General features: G+C 36.3%; 1 protein-coding gene across 1 annotated transcript in view; it reads left to right on the forward strand.

Annotated features, from left to right (window-relative positions):
* Nucleotides 1-19,169, forward strand: part of DNAH7 (dynein axonemal heavy chain 7) — a gene marked incomplete at both ends in the record, with an annotated part of 253,563 nt that overhangs the window by 173,265 nt on the left and 61,129 nt on the right. Inside the window, 4 exons of the mRNA XM_080689358.1 lie at nucleotides 2,377-2,531; nucleotides 9,087-9,277; nucleotides 16,723-16,856; nucleotides 17,541-17,876. Coding sequence (XP_080545484.1) covers nucleotides 2,377-2,531; nucleotides 9,087-9,277; nucleotides 16,723-16,856; nucleotides 17,541-17,876 — 816 coding nt within the window. The remainder of the gene's footprint in view (nucleotides 1-2,376; nucleotides 2,532-9,086; nucleotides 9,278-16,722; nucleotides 16,857-17,540; nucleotides 17,877-19,169) is intronic.

A 19,169-nucleotide genomic window follows, 5' to 3' on the forward strand; every position in this document is an offset into this window, starting at 1 on the left:
AAGAAGAATGAGTCATTCAGCTTCTTTAGGGAAGCATGAACGCTGCTCAACACTCACACATATCCTCTAAACCTAAAAACATTCCTAAAATATGGAAGAATGAAAAACTTTACATATTTATAATTTCTATTTTCTTTTAACTTCCTTTCCTATCTATCTCATTTTCTTAGGCATGTGATTCTCTTTTCATTTGCATATGAGTCAGCTTTTCATCCCTTAACAAATATCTAAGAGAAAACAGATTAGAGCAGAAAGATTTCCTTTGACGTGTGGTCAAGGTGGTTTTAGTCCGGGGCTGGCTGGTCCCACTGCTCTGGACCGGAAGTGAGGCAGAGCCTCATGGTACAAGGACTTGGTGGAGTAGAGCTGCTCCGCTCCTGACAGCCATGGAGGAGGGCAGGGAAGGAACTCTTCCAGGGCATTTCGCCAATAGGCTGTTTCCTCTAACTAGGTCCCACTTGCCAGTGCACCAGCTATCAATGAATCAATCCATCGAGTAAATTAATCCCTACTGAGGTCAGAGCCTGCTTAATCCATCCGCTGCCTAAAAGCCCCACCTCAGAACTTTGCTGCTTTGTGCTTTCAACACATGAGCTTTCGGGGGGAAATTCTAGATCCAAACCATAGCAATCAGTGAATTACACCAAATTATAGATTATATTAATCTTTTAGTTTCCTTTTTCCTAAGTATAGTTAATGAACTAAATTGTGCCCCTTCCTTCAGAATTTATATTGAAGTTGTAATATACAGTGTGACTGCATTTGGAGAAGGCCTTTAAATTAAACTAGGTCATCAGAGAAGAGCCCTCAGCCAATATTTACAGTATCCTTATAAGAACAGGACAGCAAGTGTTTTTTGCACAGAAAAAAGACCATCTGCAAGCTAAGGAGGAAGGCCTCTGGAAGAACCAACCTACTGACATCTTAATTTTGGACTTTTGAGCTCCAGAGCTATGAGAAAATATCTGTTCTTTAAGCCAACCAGTCTGCAGTATGTTCTTACGGCAGCCCAAGACTCCTACTGCATTATATGAATCTGCTAATGAAGAGCAGATTCCCACTTAAACTACATGTCTTTTGTATCAAGCTCTAACTCACAGGATAAAAATATAACTACTTCTATTTTGAGAGACAAGTTACCCAATAACATTCTGAATTTATGTTACAGTAAGAGTGAATTAAATTTATTATCCTGTTTTATCCCCAATTATTTTGCCTTAATCATCTTTTTTATTTTCTTCTGCTCTTCTGATGTTCTGCATGAATTTTCTCTGCTCATTTTTAAAAAGCATGACATTATCTTTAGGAAATTGGTCAAGATTATGACTTGTATTCATTGAAACTTCTAAGAGAAATAAAAAATAGTAATCTTTGTGCTGATTACATTTTGTGCAATGCAGGAAGCTTTGTGGCTGTATTTTGTCTGGTGATAGTAGATACTGGTAAATTTTTCTGGGACCTTATGAGGTCCTGCTCTCATTCATCTCACTGATGGTGGGGGGGGGTGAATGAAAATAAAGCAGTAAGTTCTCCCATGTACAAAACCCCTGAGATTCAAAGATTATATTTCTCTCCACAAAAATCTCAATCACTAGGCAAATATGCAGTGAGCTACATCAATGACATCAAATACACAAATATTTGAAACAAATATTGGGTCAACAGTTACATTAACAGGGCAGAGTCTGTGGCTATTATGAATGTTACATGATACAAAATTATGCTTTTCATCTTTTCTTTAGACAATTACATTTTAATGGTCTAGATGAGAGAGAGAGAGAGAGAGAGAGAGAGAGAGAGAGAGAGAGAGAAGAGAGAGAGAGAAGAGAGAGAGAGAAGAGGGAGAGCGATCCAATAAATTTCAAACCTGTAATTTATTTATTTATTTATCTATTTATTATTTATGTGAGTCTGGGGATGGAACCCAGGGGCATTCAACCTCCAAACTACAGCCCCTGCCCTATTTTTTATTCTTTATTTTGAAACCGGGTCTCAATGAGTTGCAGAGGGCCTCACTAAGTAGCTGAGGCTGTCCACAAACCGCGATCCTCCAGTCTCAGCCTCCCGAATGCTGGGATTACAAGCGTGCGCCACCACGCCCGGCTCAAACCTGTAATTTAACATTTAGAGATTGTAATGTTTCTAAAGAGAATAAGAAAACTTCTGTTAACATTAAATTTGCAGGATGGATTTTGTGGTTGTCATTTCTAGTGGCCCATGCATTCTAATTATGACTGTTGAAAGGACGTAAGTTAATGAAAATAAGTTTAAAAGTGAAATATAGAGAATAAACTTTAAGAAAGTGACATGCACATGATTAAATAGCATAAAGCCAAATCATGATTTGGCCAGCATTATCTTTTTTCTCCCTTTCAGGAATGCAAGAAGGTGGCCTCTGATGATTGATCCTCAAGGTCAGGCTAATAAATGGATCAAGAACATGGAGAAAGCTAATAGTCTTCATCTAATTAAATTAAATGATGCTGACTATGTCAGAACTCTGGAAAATTGCATCCAGTTTGGTACTCCTGGTATGTAGATGAATAACAAGCATGCATTGCAGAAACCCCTGGAGAGGCACCATTAACCAGGTTGACGGTTTCTTTAAAAAAAAAAAAAAAAAAAAATATATATATATATATATATATATATATATATATATTCTAGACTCATTATAAATGGTGATTTTGTTATTAGTCTTTTTAATTATTTATTAATAAGAAAATGATAATTTCAGAGATTGTAAACCTTCCAGAAGTTGAGAGGTTTCCTTTGTCAAAAGATTAATTGCAATGCCTCTCTAATTTAGACATTTTAATTCTTGTCAGTCATTTGCCATTCTTTAGTTCTCATTATAGCTCTATTTATGTAATTAAAAGAACCACTTGACATGCCAGTAGTATTTTAGCACAATATTAGTCCAATTTGTTGTTTGTTCTTCTCTTGACTTATCCTACAACAGTGGCGGGGAAGAGAATACAGATTTTGCCTGCCTGGCTCTGTCTGATTTATAGTGGAGAGCTTAGAGATATGAGAAGGATTTTAAAATAAGGCTCTTATCCAGATGTCACATTTGTCAAAAACAAAAAAAAGAATACTTAAAATTTGAGTTAATTTAGCTTATTAGCTATGCTTGAAAATTCATGTGACGTTTCAAATTTTGTCCAAACAAATGTAACCACTTACAAGACTACAACATATTGGGCTCAAGGACAAGTTTAGTAAGTGTGACTTGCTTTAGAGCTAGTACAATATATAAAATCAAAATCAATAAACTATAGTCTTGTTTTTCCATATTACTTAGTTTTCAAATATTAATTATAATTTAAGTTCTGTTATGGTAAGCATGAATGAGAAAGGACCTAAAAACCTATCTATAAAACTTTGTGATTATGTAATAAACATGCAGTGTACGCATTTGCACATTATTTCATTCATTGAGAATGGTGGTCTTAAATCTCTAACAATTTATGTTAACATATAAAAATTGTACATATATATGGGGTACCATGCAGTGTTTTGACACATGTATAGATTGTATTATGTTCAGATCAAGTAAACATATTTATCTCCTCAAGCATGTGTCATTTTATTATGGTGAAAACATTCACCTTCTAGCTTTTTAAAAAATATATACAAAGCATTAGTTGTAGCTATTCTACTGTGCAAGAGAGAAAGTGGTGTCCTTAGAGTATGCATGATATTATAGGCATTATACTGCAAGGGGAGCTTGATTTCTACTCTCAAATATTTGCTTATTTCATATCAGGAATATAATATATATATATATTATATATCTATATTGAGTTTTAAGATGAGACCCTTTTTAATATATATAGAGTATATATGTATATATATATAAACTCAACATATATATACATACATACATGTATACATATATATGCATACACACATATCTATATATGAGAGAGAGTTTTAAGATAGGATTCTCTTTGAAAAAAGTATAAATAAATATCGCTACAATGAAAGTAAAAATTTGGAATCATCAATTTTTATTTTGAATAGGGGATTGTACACAGGGGTATTCTACCTCTGAGCTACACCCCCAATCTGATTTTATATTTTGTTTTGAAACAGGGTCTCATTAGGTTGCTGAGAGTCTCAGAATGTTGCTGAGGCCCAGCCTTCCAAGTAGGGGGATTATAGGCCGGTGCCACCACATCTAGCTATCAGTAATTTTTTATGTATTTTTACTGGTGTCTTGTAGACTCACGTCCTAATGGAGTTCAGATCGATAGGGGTACACATGCACACAGCATTTGGTGATTTTTCCCAGGTCCTTCCCCACTCCCTTCCCTTCCCCATTCATGATACTGAGATTGGCAGTGATCATTTCACATATGTACGTAACATCAATGGAGATATTTTCTCCATTAATTCTCCTTTCCCTCATCTACTAACTTTCCGTAGACCCCCTCCATTGCTGCACTGGGGTTTCTCCTCCATTGTCAAATGTTCCTCCCTAGCTTTAACATGTGAGAGGAAACATATATAACCTTTTACTTTCTATGACTAATTTCACTTAACATTATATTCTCCAGGTCCATCCATTTTTTCCACAAATGACATAATTTTGCACTTTTATATTGCTGAGTAGAATTCCATTGTGTGTATACGCCATGCTTTTGTAACCCATTCATCGGAATCACTAATTCTTAATTGGGACCAATGTCCTGTTATGGGCTGGGTCACACACAGGCTTTGAATTCAGAGTGTTTGCTTCAGCCACTGTTTCCTCATTGGCACGTTAACTGAATAGTATGAGGAAGAAGTTGGTTACTGTATATTAGACACTTAAAGCGGTGTCTGGTAAGTGCTGAATTTTGTGTGTGTGTGTGTGTGTGTGTGTGTGTGTGTGTGCGCGCGCGCGTGCGCATGTGTATGGGTGTTTTCAGTGGTAGGAATCAAAGCCAGGGCCTCGTGCATACTGAGCACACATTCTATCACTGAGCTATCTCCCCAGTCTAGTTTTGTTGTTACTGAGCATTTACTAAGGGGCCTCTGTGCATCGTTCTAAAATGTAAAAAGAAATATGCAGATGATGCACTATGAAAATTCAGAAGAATGAGATTTCTTGAAGGAATTAGCAACTTAAATACTTTAGTATTAAATACTAAAATTACTTAATTTAACCTAATTTAGCATAAATAGTCAAATAATTTTCTTGACATAATGAAAGACATGTAAAGCTGAGCATGGTGGCACATGCCTGTAATCCCAGTATTTGGGAGGCTGAGACAGGAGGATTGCAGGTTCTAGGACAGCCTCCGTAATATAGCGACTCTCAACAACCTAGTAAGACCCCATTTCAAAACAAAAATATAAAAAGGGTTTTTATATTTTATATATATTTTATTATTTTTATATTTTACATATTATATATTAAAATGTAATATCTAAACTATATATAAAATATAAAAAGTTGCCACATGAAAACCACAACTTAAATGAGCATTGAGCATCTACCATCTGTTTGTTGTTCTGGTCTCTAATCTCAGTCATATATCTTGATGTTAAAAATTCTATAATTATGCCAGGCGTGGTGGCGCATGCTTGTAATCCCCACGCTTGGGAGGTGGAGACAGGAGGATCACGCAGGTTCGAAGCCAAGATACGCTGGCTTAAAAGACCCTGTTTAATAAAAAAAAAGTATAAAATGGGTCTGGGAGTGTAGACTAGAAGTAGAAGGGTTTCCAGGAACCCCAGTACTACCAAAAAAAAAAAAATCTATAATTAAAGAAGAGAAAGGGCCATCAAGACAATTGTCTAGTGTTTTCCAAATTATGTGTCACAGCCGTGGGAAAGAAGACTAATTCAGTGGTTCACAACCAGCATTTTGTTAATGAAATGCAGTAGGAGAGAATAGAGCACATCAGGCTGCATAGTACAGAGTAAGAATGGACATTATCTCATGAAATTTAAGTTTTTATGTGCATGTGTACACTAGGTCAAGACTTAAAATGTATTTCTTTGAGTTGTGCCATAAAGCTTGAAATTCAGTAGTCATTCCAACCATTTTATTTTTAACAAGATAAGGTCTTTATTAGCAAATGTTAATTAAATGGATTAACCAAGATCATACAGTCAATTTAGGAGCGGGTCCGGAAATGCCCCTCAAGTTATCTGCCTCTGTCCAAGTCATACTGTGCTGTATCAATAAGACTTTCAGCCAAATTAGCCTGTTTTTAGGAATGAATTACTTTTAAAATGTATGATTTATTTGCTGTGTCAACTAACATTAATCATCAGAGAGAAGTGAAAAGTTTTAATCTTTTATAGAAAAAGAAGCAGATGCAAGTTTTACAGCTATTTTTATATTTAGCCATCAAGTGAAAGGATTCGTTACTGTTAGAGTTCTAAAAAGGAAGTGGTTGAAGACTCTCCCATTCAAGAAGTTATCTTTAGACATTGACCTCCTCAGGGTCAGTGGCTTTTATCTATTGTCTCTCACAGAGTGTGGGTCCAGGAGGCAGAAATCCTTGCTTACTCTCGCTGCTGCCTACCTCTACATCAACCAAAGACAGGTCTCCCTTTTCTTTTTTTTTTAATGTTGAGTTTTAATATAGTATCCTCTTTGAAAAAAAAAAAAGTATTCAGTTGCTTTAAAAAAAAAAGTTTGAAGGCAAATGTTCTAGAAAATAAAGGCACACCTATGTACCACTGGATAAGGTTTATGTAGAGTGCTCATCAAATAATTTTTGACAAATCAATTTTTATATCTTTCAATTACTTTTCATTGAATCTATGGCAAAAAGTCTTTGCGTCAATAGCGAAATCTCTCATATCCGAGTCTTTCTTCTCTTACTTTCCTCCCTTTCTTTCTTCTTATACTAGAGATTGAATCTAGGGATTTTCTACATCTGAGCTACACCCCCAGCCCCATTTTATTTTTTTTTTTATTTGGAAATAGGGCCTTGCTAATTGCTAGGGTCTTACTAAGTTGCTGAGGCTGGCCTCAAACCTGCGATCCTCCTGTCTCTGTCTCGCAAGTAGTGGGATTATAGACATGTGCCACCATACCTGACTTAAGCCTTCCTTATTTTCTTATTTCCCAGTACTTTACTTCCTTTCTTTCTTATATATAACAAATTAGGGATACAACACTGCTTCTGTCTTAATGTATCTCTCATTTCCTTGTTTGTTCATTCAACCAGTAAGCATTTATTTGGCAATACCATGATCAGGCTCAGAAAGCAGCAAGAACAAGACAGACTTGGTCTCTGCTTTCTTGTAGCTTGTTTGTTTAAGTGGGAGACTGCGCTGCAGGTGAAATGTGAATTAGGGATGAGTGCATGTGTTTGGGAGCGGGCAGTACTCACAAGGACATGGCGCGGTTTCACTTCCCGCCTTCTGCCTGTGCTCTTTCGTCCATGTGGTGATCCCTTTAAGATTTGTCTTTTTAAGATCAAGTTCAAATGCGCACATTTCCAAAGCTCTGTTGTGGTTTGTATGTGGCCACCTGACTGAGAATGGATTTGATCAAATGGCCATGTTCTGGTCAACAAAATGTAAGTGGAAGCACCACTGGCGACGCTCAAGAAATAATCCTTAAAGGCTGTTTCTGCCTTCTCGGTTTCTTTCTTTCTGATGGGTAGAATGGGAATGCAGTCTGAAAGGCCATTTTGTTCAGAGAGATCAAATCACAAGTTGAGAACAGTGAAGGCCCATGGTGGCAGGAACTAGTGGCCATCAGGGTTTAAACACTGTCCTTCCAGCGCTGCTCTGACTACCCGAGGCTCTGCTTTATGTGGGCCATACACTCCCTATTGTTGGCATCACTATTATTTTGGGATTTCTGGCACTTGAAACTGAAACCAGTTGTAAATAACAGATGCTACAAATGGAAAAATGGGCAAATACATTAACACGCCTTACAGAGTGCCCTGATCCAAGCTTGGCCATGATAACACCCCAAACACCTAACACTTTCACTTGGTAAATGTATCAAGAACCTTAATGATTTCATTGATATTTTAGCTAGGAATTCTCCTTCTAGAATGCTACCAAAAGAAAACATTTGGAAACACGGTTTTGTATATCATACTATTTATAATTTGCAACAGAAAAAAAAATCCATATACCTCATAATTGAGTACTGGTTAAAAAATGAGATAAGACGAATATGTATGTTGGATTTTTCTTATTGGTGTTGGAGGTTAAACGCAGAGGCATCCTACTTATGAGCTATATGTACAGCCCTATTTTATTTGGAAAAGGGTTTCACTAAGTTGTGGAGGGTCTCACTATGTAGTGGAGGCTGGCCATGACCCTGTGATCCTTCTGTCTCAGCTTCCCAAGTACTGAGATTACAAGTGTGCACCACCATGTGTGGCTTACATTGGAATTTTTTAAAGACTATGGTGAAATGTTTGTTATAATGTCAAGCAAAATAATTAGGATGAAAATTTTGAAATATTGTTCAGTTACAACTATGTGCATGAGTAGAATAAAAATATTGAAGAGGAAAAATAATTTGTCCAACAAATAATTAGTAGGCCATATAGTTTTTTGTCATTTTTCTTCAGCATATATATGGTATAAATCAACTATGTAAAATATTTAACAGGAATAGAGAAAAAGATTGAAAAAAATCTGATTAGAGACAGTTTTCCCATTTCTTTTTTATACTTTTTTGTATTTTCTAAAAGGTTGATGGTAAGCATGAGTAATTTTTATAATTAAAAAATACAGTAACCATTTAATAACCACAACTGGAAATGCTTTTTCTCTGTTGTCATTGATGGATAAACTACACTGCCACTATGCTTTAACTTATGGGTCCCAGGTCAGCTGAGGAGCACCCAGCAGGATGGTCTGGCCTGGTTGGCAACAGGTATAGAAGCAGGCAGGATGACTAGGAGGACCTACCAATAAAGCCCTCCCCACAAGCATACAAGATTTTTATGGCATCATTTTCCTATACTTGAAAATAATGATTTTGGCAAAAATAATTTTGTAGATAACTTGGAACAGAAGCAATGTAGACAGCTAAAAGGAGTTAGAGGGTTGAATGTTTATAGCCAATATTTAAAATAATACAGGAAATATATTTTTTTTTACTCCAGTGTTGCTAGAAAATGTTGGAGAAGAACTAGATCCCATCTTGGAACCTCTTCTGCTAAAACAGACCTTTAAGCAGGGTGGGAGTATGTGTATCCGGCTTGGGGACGCAACAATTGAATATGCTCCTGACTTCCGCTTCTATATAACTACCAAGCTAAGAAATCCTCATTATCTTCCTGAAACATCAGTAAAGGTCAGTATCTAAAATGAATAATTTTTTAAGTGTGTGCATTCTACCTCTGAACTACACCCTCGGTACTATCTTATTTTTATTTTTTTTATTTGGAAACAAAGTCTTGCTAAGTTGCTAAGGGTCTCACTAAGTTGCTGAGGCCAACCTCAAACCTATGTTCCTCTCATCTCGGCTTCCCTAGTACTGGGATTATAGGCATGTACTACCACACCAAGCTAAAATGAATGTTTCTTTATCAAATTTTGCAATTAGTGACCATATTTCCCCCCTAATCCAAAAAAGGAACAGGTCTTCCTAAGAAAACTGGATTTTTTTCATTCTTGCATTTCCAGAAATTGCTATAATAATCTCCAAATTTTGCTTTTGTGTGTGGATGTGAGTAATAAAGGAGCCTTCAGTTTGCTGTGAAAAAACCCTCAGAATCTAATTTTTACAATTGATATTATTCTTAGATTTTCATTGTTAAAAGTAGATGACATATATTCACATTCTTTCTTTGCAATAAATGATAATATGCTAATTATTAGAATTGGAATTCAGGAATAGAACTCCATTCTTCTTTTTCAGACTAAGTTGCTGCTATCTGATTTTATATAATTACTTAAAAGGACTGTTTTCAATAACTATTCTTTTAAAATACTCAAAACTCCTTTAAAGAGTGAAGTTAGTTTAAAGTTTTGTGCAGTGACTAAAATTACTTGAGATGCTGAGGTGCAACTGAGCTCTTAGAGGATTTAGACCATCCCTTGCTCTGGTTTTTGTTCCTATTTCCTACCCCTGTTTGGCATTCAGTAAGTGTTGGTGGGTTGAGTGAATGAAGGATGACTTTCATTTCCAGAAGCATGCAGTAGAGGACATGAAGAAATATTGATTCCAATTTTGAAAGTTACATATAGAGACAAGATTTATACAGTGAGTTCAGATACTCTCCTTTATTGAAAATATTTAAATGAATACAGGCATCTCTCTGCAGAGAGGCACAGGAAGGACTAAGATGCCCTAATTCATTCTTTCCAAGATGAATAAACATAGTGGCTGCTCTCGAGAGATTTACGCTGTAAACACAGCAATGTGTATACAACGTGACTATATAGTGTGAACAGGAAGGAATGGGGGAGCTCAAAGTTGAGGACTGAGGTATACTGACATTCAGGATGCCAGAAAGACTGTGGGAGGATGGGATGGCCCTTGTGTTTAATTTTTAAAACATAATGGTAAAATTAGGAAAGTCTTGACCACTGTTTTTAATTTATTAAAATACACTATGTTATCTAAACACCTAAAAAATTATTATCTCTTTACCCATCATGAGAGGGAATAACAGGTATAAATAAGAGCATGTATTTGTTTTTTTTTGTTGTTTTTATTTGGTTTTATTGGTGCATTATAGTATCATATCATAATGTAAATCATGTTGACAAATGACATACAAAGAGCATATATTTGGATTCCTGCTCTGTCACTCAACAGGCGTGTGATTTGGGGCATGTCATCTAACCTCTTTGTGTCTTGATTCCTTCATCTGTAATATGGCAATAATAAAAGTCTCTATCTTATAGAGTTATGGGAAAACCTATGTGAAATGCGTAGAATAAGGTACAGTGGACAGTGCTGATGAATGGTAACTAGCAGCATTATCTCACTTATCATCTCACTTTTTAATATCATGGAAAAGAATAAAATAGAAGAGGAAATGATTAAATCCCAAAGCTATGTTAGAAAAAAAAGTTTTAGTAAATAACATGAAAACCCCCTTTTTACTTTTCAGTTAAGTATATGAAAATATTACACATAAACAATTCTTTGTTCGCTAATAACTGGTTACAGTAGAAGTCATAGAATGCTGTGGGGAGGAAACTCATACATAGTTTGCTATTGAAATCCATAAGATCCCTAGAGTGTCTTTTTGCTTCATTATTTTTAATTGCTGGAATTGATTAAACAGGGATTAGAAAACATAGTGAGGCAGTTACTTGCTTTCATTTACAAATTAGAATACTTCCTGTTGATCCTACTCTTTAGGTCCTTTATGTACCTTTTGCTTTCAAAAGCACCCAAGGGATGGCATCATGCTGCTATAATCCTTTTGAGTCTAAATGAAAGTATAATTATGACACTATATTCAGGTGATTTAAATGTTTATTTGTGAACAAATAGCTAGACTTGACAGTCTTTATTTCAAAAGATCCAGCTTTAATCGAATAGGCATGATTATCTGTCTTAATACAGTGCACTAAAAATATGCATTTTACTAACACTATGCCTTTGGCTTTGGGATTAAAACAAATATAATCTGTGCAACTCAGTTTCTTATGCTAGTGGGGGAAAAAAATCTCCCAAAAGTTTTAGTTATATTGTTTTCACAAATAAATGCCAATACAGTAAAGAATTATATAACATTTAATGAGTCTTTTAAATTGCTCGATTTCAAAAGTTGCTCATTATCTCATGTAAATTTATGACTATGTCCATGGAATCTCTTCTCGTGGTGTCCAACACCTTGCATGGAGCAAATAAAGAAAACGTTGAACCCAGACAGCACCTACCATTGATCAGGTGCCTGAATTTGGGTGGGAGACAGGGGTCACTTTTCTAGAGGTACTGAAAGAAGCCATTTTACTCTTAACTGATCCCAAGTAGGAAATTTCTTTACAAAAACAGAATTCCTCTGTTCCTGAAAGGGAATTATTCTCTTACAAGGAAAGAGAAGGAAACGCTATGTCTTCCACCTAGGAGCCAGAGCTCAGAATGTGTAGATGGAAAAAGACCAAAATTAGAGAACTGCATGGTCAATAAAGCATTACCTGTTTTTGTTTTGTGAGAAAGGAGTCCTTTCATGCCTTGGCAGTGCCAACAATTTACAAATCAGGCCAAACCACTAAAGGTGCTGAAGATTAAATCAATAATTTTCCATTATTTAAGAAAGTACAGTATATTTGTCTGAGAAAAGATTTTCATCACTGCACAAAAGAAAATATGCAAATGAACAATGCTCACATAGAAAAATGCTTAGTCTTTTATCATCATAAAAATTCACATTATAATCCTAAGGAGATGCAATTTCATAGTTACTAGAATTGCTAAAAATGAACATTTGTTAACTACAAGTGCTGGTGAGAATGTGGAACAATGAGACATCTCAGATACCGCTTTGGAAAATGTTTGGCATCTTTTATGAAGACAATTTTATACTTATTTTATGGCCCCATGACTTACCAAAAACAATGAATATATATGTCAACAACATTTTCAGCCTTTTCTATTTTTCCACCATCCTACTGCTGGGGAAATATGGATCATCCTTGGGGAAAGGAGTGGTGACTGGCTCTACGGTTATGCAGTCACTTTGTATACTATATGAAGACAGAGTGGAGAAGGGCTGAAATCTAACCCCGAGCTTCACTGTTAGGTGTTGGCCTAGTGTGGGGTGATCTGCTGGCAGGGGGCACCTCTTTTTATTTTACTTTATTTTTTGGAGCTACATATTAAACCCAGGGTCATTCTTCCTCCAAGGCACATCCCTAGCCCTTGATGTTTTGTCTTATTTTATTTTATTTTGTTTTGAAACAGTGTCTCACTGAGTAACTTAGTGTTTTGCTACACTGCTGAGGCTAGCCTCAAACCTGTGATCCTCCTGTCTCAGTCTCCCAAGTACTGGAATTACAGGCATACATCACTACACCCAGCTAGAAGGTAATCTATATAAGGTGCTTCTTGGGTTAGCAGAGCCATTGGTAGACCCAAAACATGAACACTTGCTCTATGCAAATGGGTTTTAATAAGTCGTATGTGTTATGTTTGGTTGATTATAACCTGCTCATGCAGGTATCTTGTCCATTAAGTTGTTTCTTCTTCTCTAATTCTCCTGTTTAATCTCCAGAGATTTTTTTTTAATCTCAGATTTGAGTATGTCAAATGGTAATATTTTGGCACCATAATCTAGGTAAATTGCAATATAAAATATTAAAACTTTTGGACAAAATGATCACTGATGTACAGAGTTCACTATTTTGACTGAATTTAGAAGGTGGTTTTTATTAAAGGATCTCCTTTTACTAGGGAAATAATGAAAGTGGAAAAGAAATGAGTTGTTGCTGATGGTTTGTAGAAATTTGCTGAAACATTTGTAGTTTCAAGGGTAAGAAAGCATTCCTAATACTGATGGTTGTGGCTGTTGAATTGTCAGATATATGTGACAGGAAATGTTAATCTCCACTTGAAGAACCCTCTGGGGCTCTGCCTGTGCATAAAAGTGCTGGGGATGTTGTTCCATCTCCAGTATTCCCCAACATAGACACAAGAAAAGACATGAGCATGTTTACATGTTTATGGGAAAGAACCAAAAGAAGAAGAATTGCAATACATGGGAGAGAGAGAGAGAGAGAGAGAGAGAGAGAGAGAGAGAGAGAGAGAGGAGAGAGGAGAGAGGAGAGAGGAGAGAGGAGAGAGGAGAGAGGAGAGAGGAGAGAGGAGAGAGGAGAGAGGAGAGAGGAGAGAGGAGAGAGGAGAGAGGAGAGAGGAGAGAGGAGAGAGGAGAGAGGAGAGAGGAGAGAGGAGAGAGGAGAGAGGAGAGAGGAGAGAGGAGAGAGGAGAGAGGAGAGAGGAGAGAGGAGAGAGGAGAGAGGAGAGAGGGAGAATTTTTAAAAATGTAATTGGATACCTAGATGAAGCAGGTGTTAGCCTACAGCCTCTTCGTGGACACCATTAAGAGGTAAATTTCCTAGTGCAAAAATAGTGGCTGATTATCATATTGTAAAAATACTTATGACAAGTAATTCATGTTCTCTTTTTTTCTTCCTTATCCCATTTTGTAAATTTCCTTTACTTTTGACACTGCTAGGGTCTTTAAAAAGTAAATCAGCTAGTTTAGTCAATGTAAAGGATTGCTTCCAACCTGATTCCAATGGGTTTCACTGTTAAATGGTTGCCAGAAATTGAACCCGTTTGTAGATATTTTTTACCTCCTTGGTTAAGTTTTAAAGACACTGAAGAAAATCTTAGGAGATGAAAAGATCTTCCACGTTCTTGGATAGAAAGAATAAATATCATCAAAATGTCATTCTCCCAAAAGTAATCTACAGACTCGACACAATAACTATAAAACAAGCAAGGTTATTCCTCACAGACATAGGAAAATCAGTCCTTAAATTCATTGGAACAAAATAAAAAAACAGAATAATCAAAGTAGTTCTCAGCAACAAGAACTATGCAGGAGGCATCACAATACCTGATTTCAAACTATACTACAAAGCCATAGCAATAAAAAGTCATGGTATTGGCACAAAAACAGACACATAGACCAATGGAGCAGATTAGAAGACTCAGAAACAAACCCACACACTTATAGCCAATTAATTTTTTTTTTTTTTTTGCGGGTCTGGGGATGGAACCCAGGGGTATTTGACCTCTGAGCTACACACCCTGCCCAATTTTTTTTTATTCTTTATTTTGAAACAGGTTCTCACTGAGTTGCAGAGGTCCTCACTAAGTAGCTGAGGCTGTCTGCAAACTTCGATCCCCCTGTCTCAGCCTCCCAAATGCTGGGATTACAAGCATGCGCCACCACGCCCAGCTCCAATTCATTTTTTACAAAAGTGCCAAAAATGTACACTGGAAAAAAGATAGCCTCTTCAACAAATGATGTTGGCAAAACTGTTTAACCCTATGCAGAAAAATTGAAATAAACCCCACTCTCTCGCCCTGCACAAGAGTTGATTCAAGATGAATCAAAGACCTAGAAATCAGACCAGAGACCTTGCAGCTCCTCGGAGAGGGCACAGATCCAACACTTCAACATACAGGCACAGGTAAAAACTTTCTCAACAAGACCCCAAAGGCACAAGAAACTAAAAGGAGGATCAATGTGTGGGACTGCATGAAATGGAAGCGCTTCTGTACAGCAAAGGAAACTGTCAAGAACTTCAACAGAGAGCAGACAGAATGGGAGATTTTTTGCCACCTACTCTTTGAATAGAGGACTAATATTTAGAATATTCAGAGAACTCAAGAAATTCACCAATGGAAACAAATAACCCAATACAAAATGGGCATGTGATCTAAATAGATACTACACAAAGGAAGAAATACAAATGACCAATAAATGTATGAAAAGATGTCCAGCGTCATCAGCAACCAGAGAAATGCAAATCAAAACCATCCTGAGATTTCACCTAACTCCAACTAGAACGGCAATCATTCAAAACACAACAACAAATGCTGGCGAGGATGTGGAGAAGTGGGAACTCTAAAACACTGTTGGTGGGATTGCAAATTAGTGCAACTACTTTGGAAAACAGTATGGAGGATCCTCAGAAGAATGGAAACAAACTTAATATTTGATCCAGCAATGCCACTTCTGGGTATCTACCCAAAATAATGGAAACAAAACTACCAGACTAATGCATGTGTATCTATCTATGTTCATAGCTGCACAATTCACCATAGCCAAACAGTGGAACCAGTCAATATGTCCATCAACAGATAAATGGATTACAAACCTCTGGGGTATGTACACAATGAAATTTACTCAGCCATAAAGAAAACAAAATTATGTAATTTGCAGGAAAATGTATGGAATTGGAGAACATTATGCTAAGTGAGATTAGTCAGTCACAAAAAGTAAAAATTCAGACGCTGTCCTAATATGAGGAAGCTAGGGAGAAAAGGGTCATAGGAGGAACTCTGGACAAAAAAGGAGAAACCAGAGATGATCAAATAGGGTGACCTAACTGAGGGGGATAGTAGGGGGAAAGAAGGAATTCCCTAAGGTACATGATGTTCATTCATAAACATATCAAAGTCAATCACTAAGCCAAACATAAGAGGGAGGGAGGTGGTGGGAGGGACTGGGGTGGGAATTGGGGAAGGGCTAAATGAGTGATGTGTGCATGTGTGCCTCTACCATCTTCTACTTTATTAAGATATATGATTATAATGCATCAATAAGAAAAATACATTGGACCAATTTGAAATGAAAATAAATTGAATAACATGTTTTGAAGTATTATATTTCTGACTATGTCAAACTTTCATGGGGTTTTCAGGAAATAATCATTCTTACCTATGTATTATACTCTCTCCAAATTCTACTTTTGTACTACTACTTCAGTAAATAGAACCTATTTCATGGTGACAACTGGAGGCAGATAAGCAGAGGCTTTCTCAGTAAAATTCCAGTGCATTTTTATTTTATTTTATTTTTTATTTTTTTGAGGGTCTGGGGCTGGAACCCAGGGGCATTCGACCTCTGAGCTACACCCCCTGACCTATTTTTTATTCTTTATTTTGAAACACTGTCTCACTGAGTTGCAGAGGGCCTCGCTAAGTAGCTGAGGCGTAAACTGCTATCCTCTGGTCTCAGCCTCCCAAGTGCTGGGATTGCAAGCCTGCGCTCCACTACACTGGGCTTCCGGTGCATTTTTAAAACCCATCCTTTTTATTTATAGGTAACATTGTTAAACTTCATGATAACTCCAGAAGGGATGCAAGATCAGCTGCTGGGAATCGTGGTGGCCCGAGAAAGACCAGACCTTGAAGAAGAAAAGCAAGCCTTGATATTACAAGGAGCTGAAAACAAAAGGTCTTAAGCTTCATGAAACACAATTATTCTTGTTTCAATATCACTTAGGATTCATTAAAGTACACGTGAAAGATCGAATTGTTAGATTTAGTAGGTATATGTACCAAATGGGAAAATTTAAAATGTAAAGAATAACAGAGCTTCTACATCAATTTACAAAGTTGTATCGCTGACTGTATTTTTATATGTAAAGTTCTTAGACAGAAGAGCCAGAAGGCCTGGCACAAGTCAAGGCAATACATTTTCAAAAGTTTTAGTATCCATCATGTAACTGAGCATGGTATGAATGAATACATTGTGTCCCACTTTCTGCTCATAAGATCTGTATCATAATAGAAAGGGTAAGGATCTGTAAGTCATGAAACATTTTAGAAAATAAATGCTGGGATGCTTTCTCCTCACTCTGAGCTGAGCCGCTCAGTGGCAGAGTTGGATTGGCTAGCTCTATTTCTCTCTAGGTACCACATAAATGATTATTAGAGGGGGAGCTGGAGCAGGAAAGCCCATCCTTGTGACATTTTGCAAGATAAGACATTAATTATACAACATCACCATTAGAGATACTTGTCACGCGCTGATGCATTTCTTCAGCTTACAAGGGCTTTGTTTGTTATAAAAGAACATATATGTGGCGTGATTTTAAATGATTTCTTCTTCTTCTGAGAAAACTGTGTTTCATTCTAGGCAGTTAAAGGAAATAGAGGACAAGATTTTAGAAGTTCTTTCATCTTCGGAAGGCAATATATTAGAAGATGAAACTGCTATTAAGATATTATCTTCCTCCAAGGCTTTGGCTAATGAGATTTCTCAAAAGCAGGAAGTAGCCGAAGAGACAGAGAAAAAGATTGATACTACCCGCATGGGCTATCGGCCTATTTCCATCCACTCCTCCATTCTGTTTTTTTCTATTGCTGATTTAGCCAATATTGAGCCCATGTACCAGTATTCACTGACCTGGTTTATTAACCTTTTCATCCTGTCTATTGATAATTCAGAGAAGTCAGAACACTTAGCAAAAAGGTATGTAAAAGAAACACATATTAATACTAATTAATTAAGGCATAAAAACAAGTAATCTGTGGCTTTCATTGTTGTTTCAGAACTGTGTGAGCCTTACAGACACTTTCCTAAAATGAGCCCAATTTATCATTGTGCGGAAATAAATGTGAGGATTAGACAGACAACAAATAGGCCCGAATTTAGCTTGCCAAGAAATTATAATTGCAAAATAGATTAGTGATTAGAAGTATGGAAATAGGCCAGGCGTGGTGGCGCACGCTTGTAATCCCCATGCTTGGGAGGCAGAGACAGGAGGATCGCGCTGGTTCGAAGCCAGCCGCGCGCGCTGGCTTAGGAGACCCTGTTTCCAAATATAAAATGTAAAAAGAGGTCTGGGAGTGTAGCCCGGAGGTAGAAGGGCTTCCAGGAACCCCAGTACCACCAAAAAAAAAAAAAAAGAAGTATGGAAATAGTGGTTATAAGTCCTACCATGTATGTGCTCGCCTTCCAAAAGTTGCAATTTCAGATTTTAGAATACCTTGTATATAATTTATCAGGTTTTAGGGAGAAACAGACATTAAAAAAAAAACCTTATTGTGATTATTTGTGTGTCAGAGATTCATTTATGTTATTTCTTATTTTCACAAAATACTTTATTTTACTGTTGGCTATAATAATAAGTAAAGGAATCAAGGCTTTATTTAATGGTTAATCCATAAGGGAATAAAATTTATTTGATTTGTTATCAGTGACATAATTTGTCATGTTTTAACAGTCCAAATGAAATTACTTTTTTTAAAAAAGATGCAACTCTTATTCTTTATAAACTTCTTGATCTTTGTGAACCTGAGTACCTTGGGTTTTTTTTTTTTTTACTATTGATACTGATTGACAAAAGAAATTCAGCAATTCAATTGAATATAATGTATATGTTAAGAATTTATTTTTAGATGCTAATATCACTAGAACCTGAAGTGAATTATCTTCACTTATTATGGTAAAAATTTTAAGCATTCTTTGAGCAAATTTTTAGTATTATTCATTACTTCAATATTATACAATTAATGTGAAATAGTAATTTAATAAAAGTGTATAGCTGAAACTTTTGGTTTGGCAAAAAATTTTTTTTCAGAGAAGGGGGAGTATTTCTCAGGAAGAAATACATAATAGAGTTTAAAGTTCATTTTATATAATGATTATTAAAAATGTTTAGTTTTTTTCCCCTATTTCTTCCAGTTCCTGAAAAATTTAAGTTTAGCAAGGATTCTGAAATAAAACAATATTTTAGGTAATCTTTCTTTAAAGTTCCCAGTT

This window comes from Muscardinus avellanarius, assembly GCF_963383645.1.
Source record: "Muscardinus avellanarius genome assembly, chromosome: 2".
Lineage (NCBI taxonomy): Eukaryota > Metazoa > Chordata > Mammalia > Rodentia > Gliridae > Muscardinus > Muscardinus avellanarius.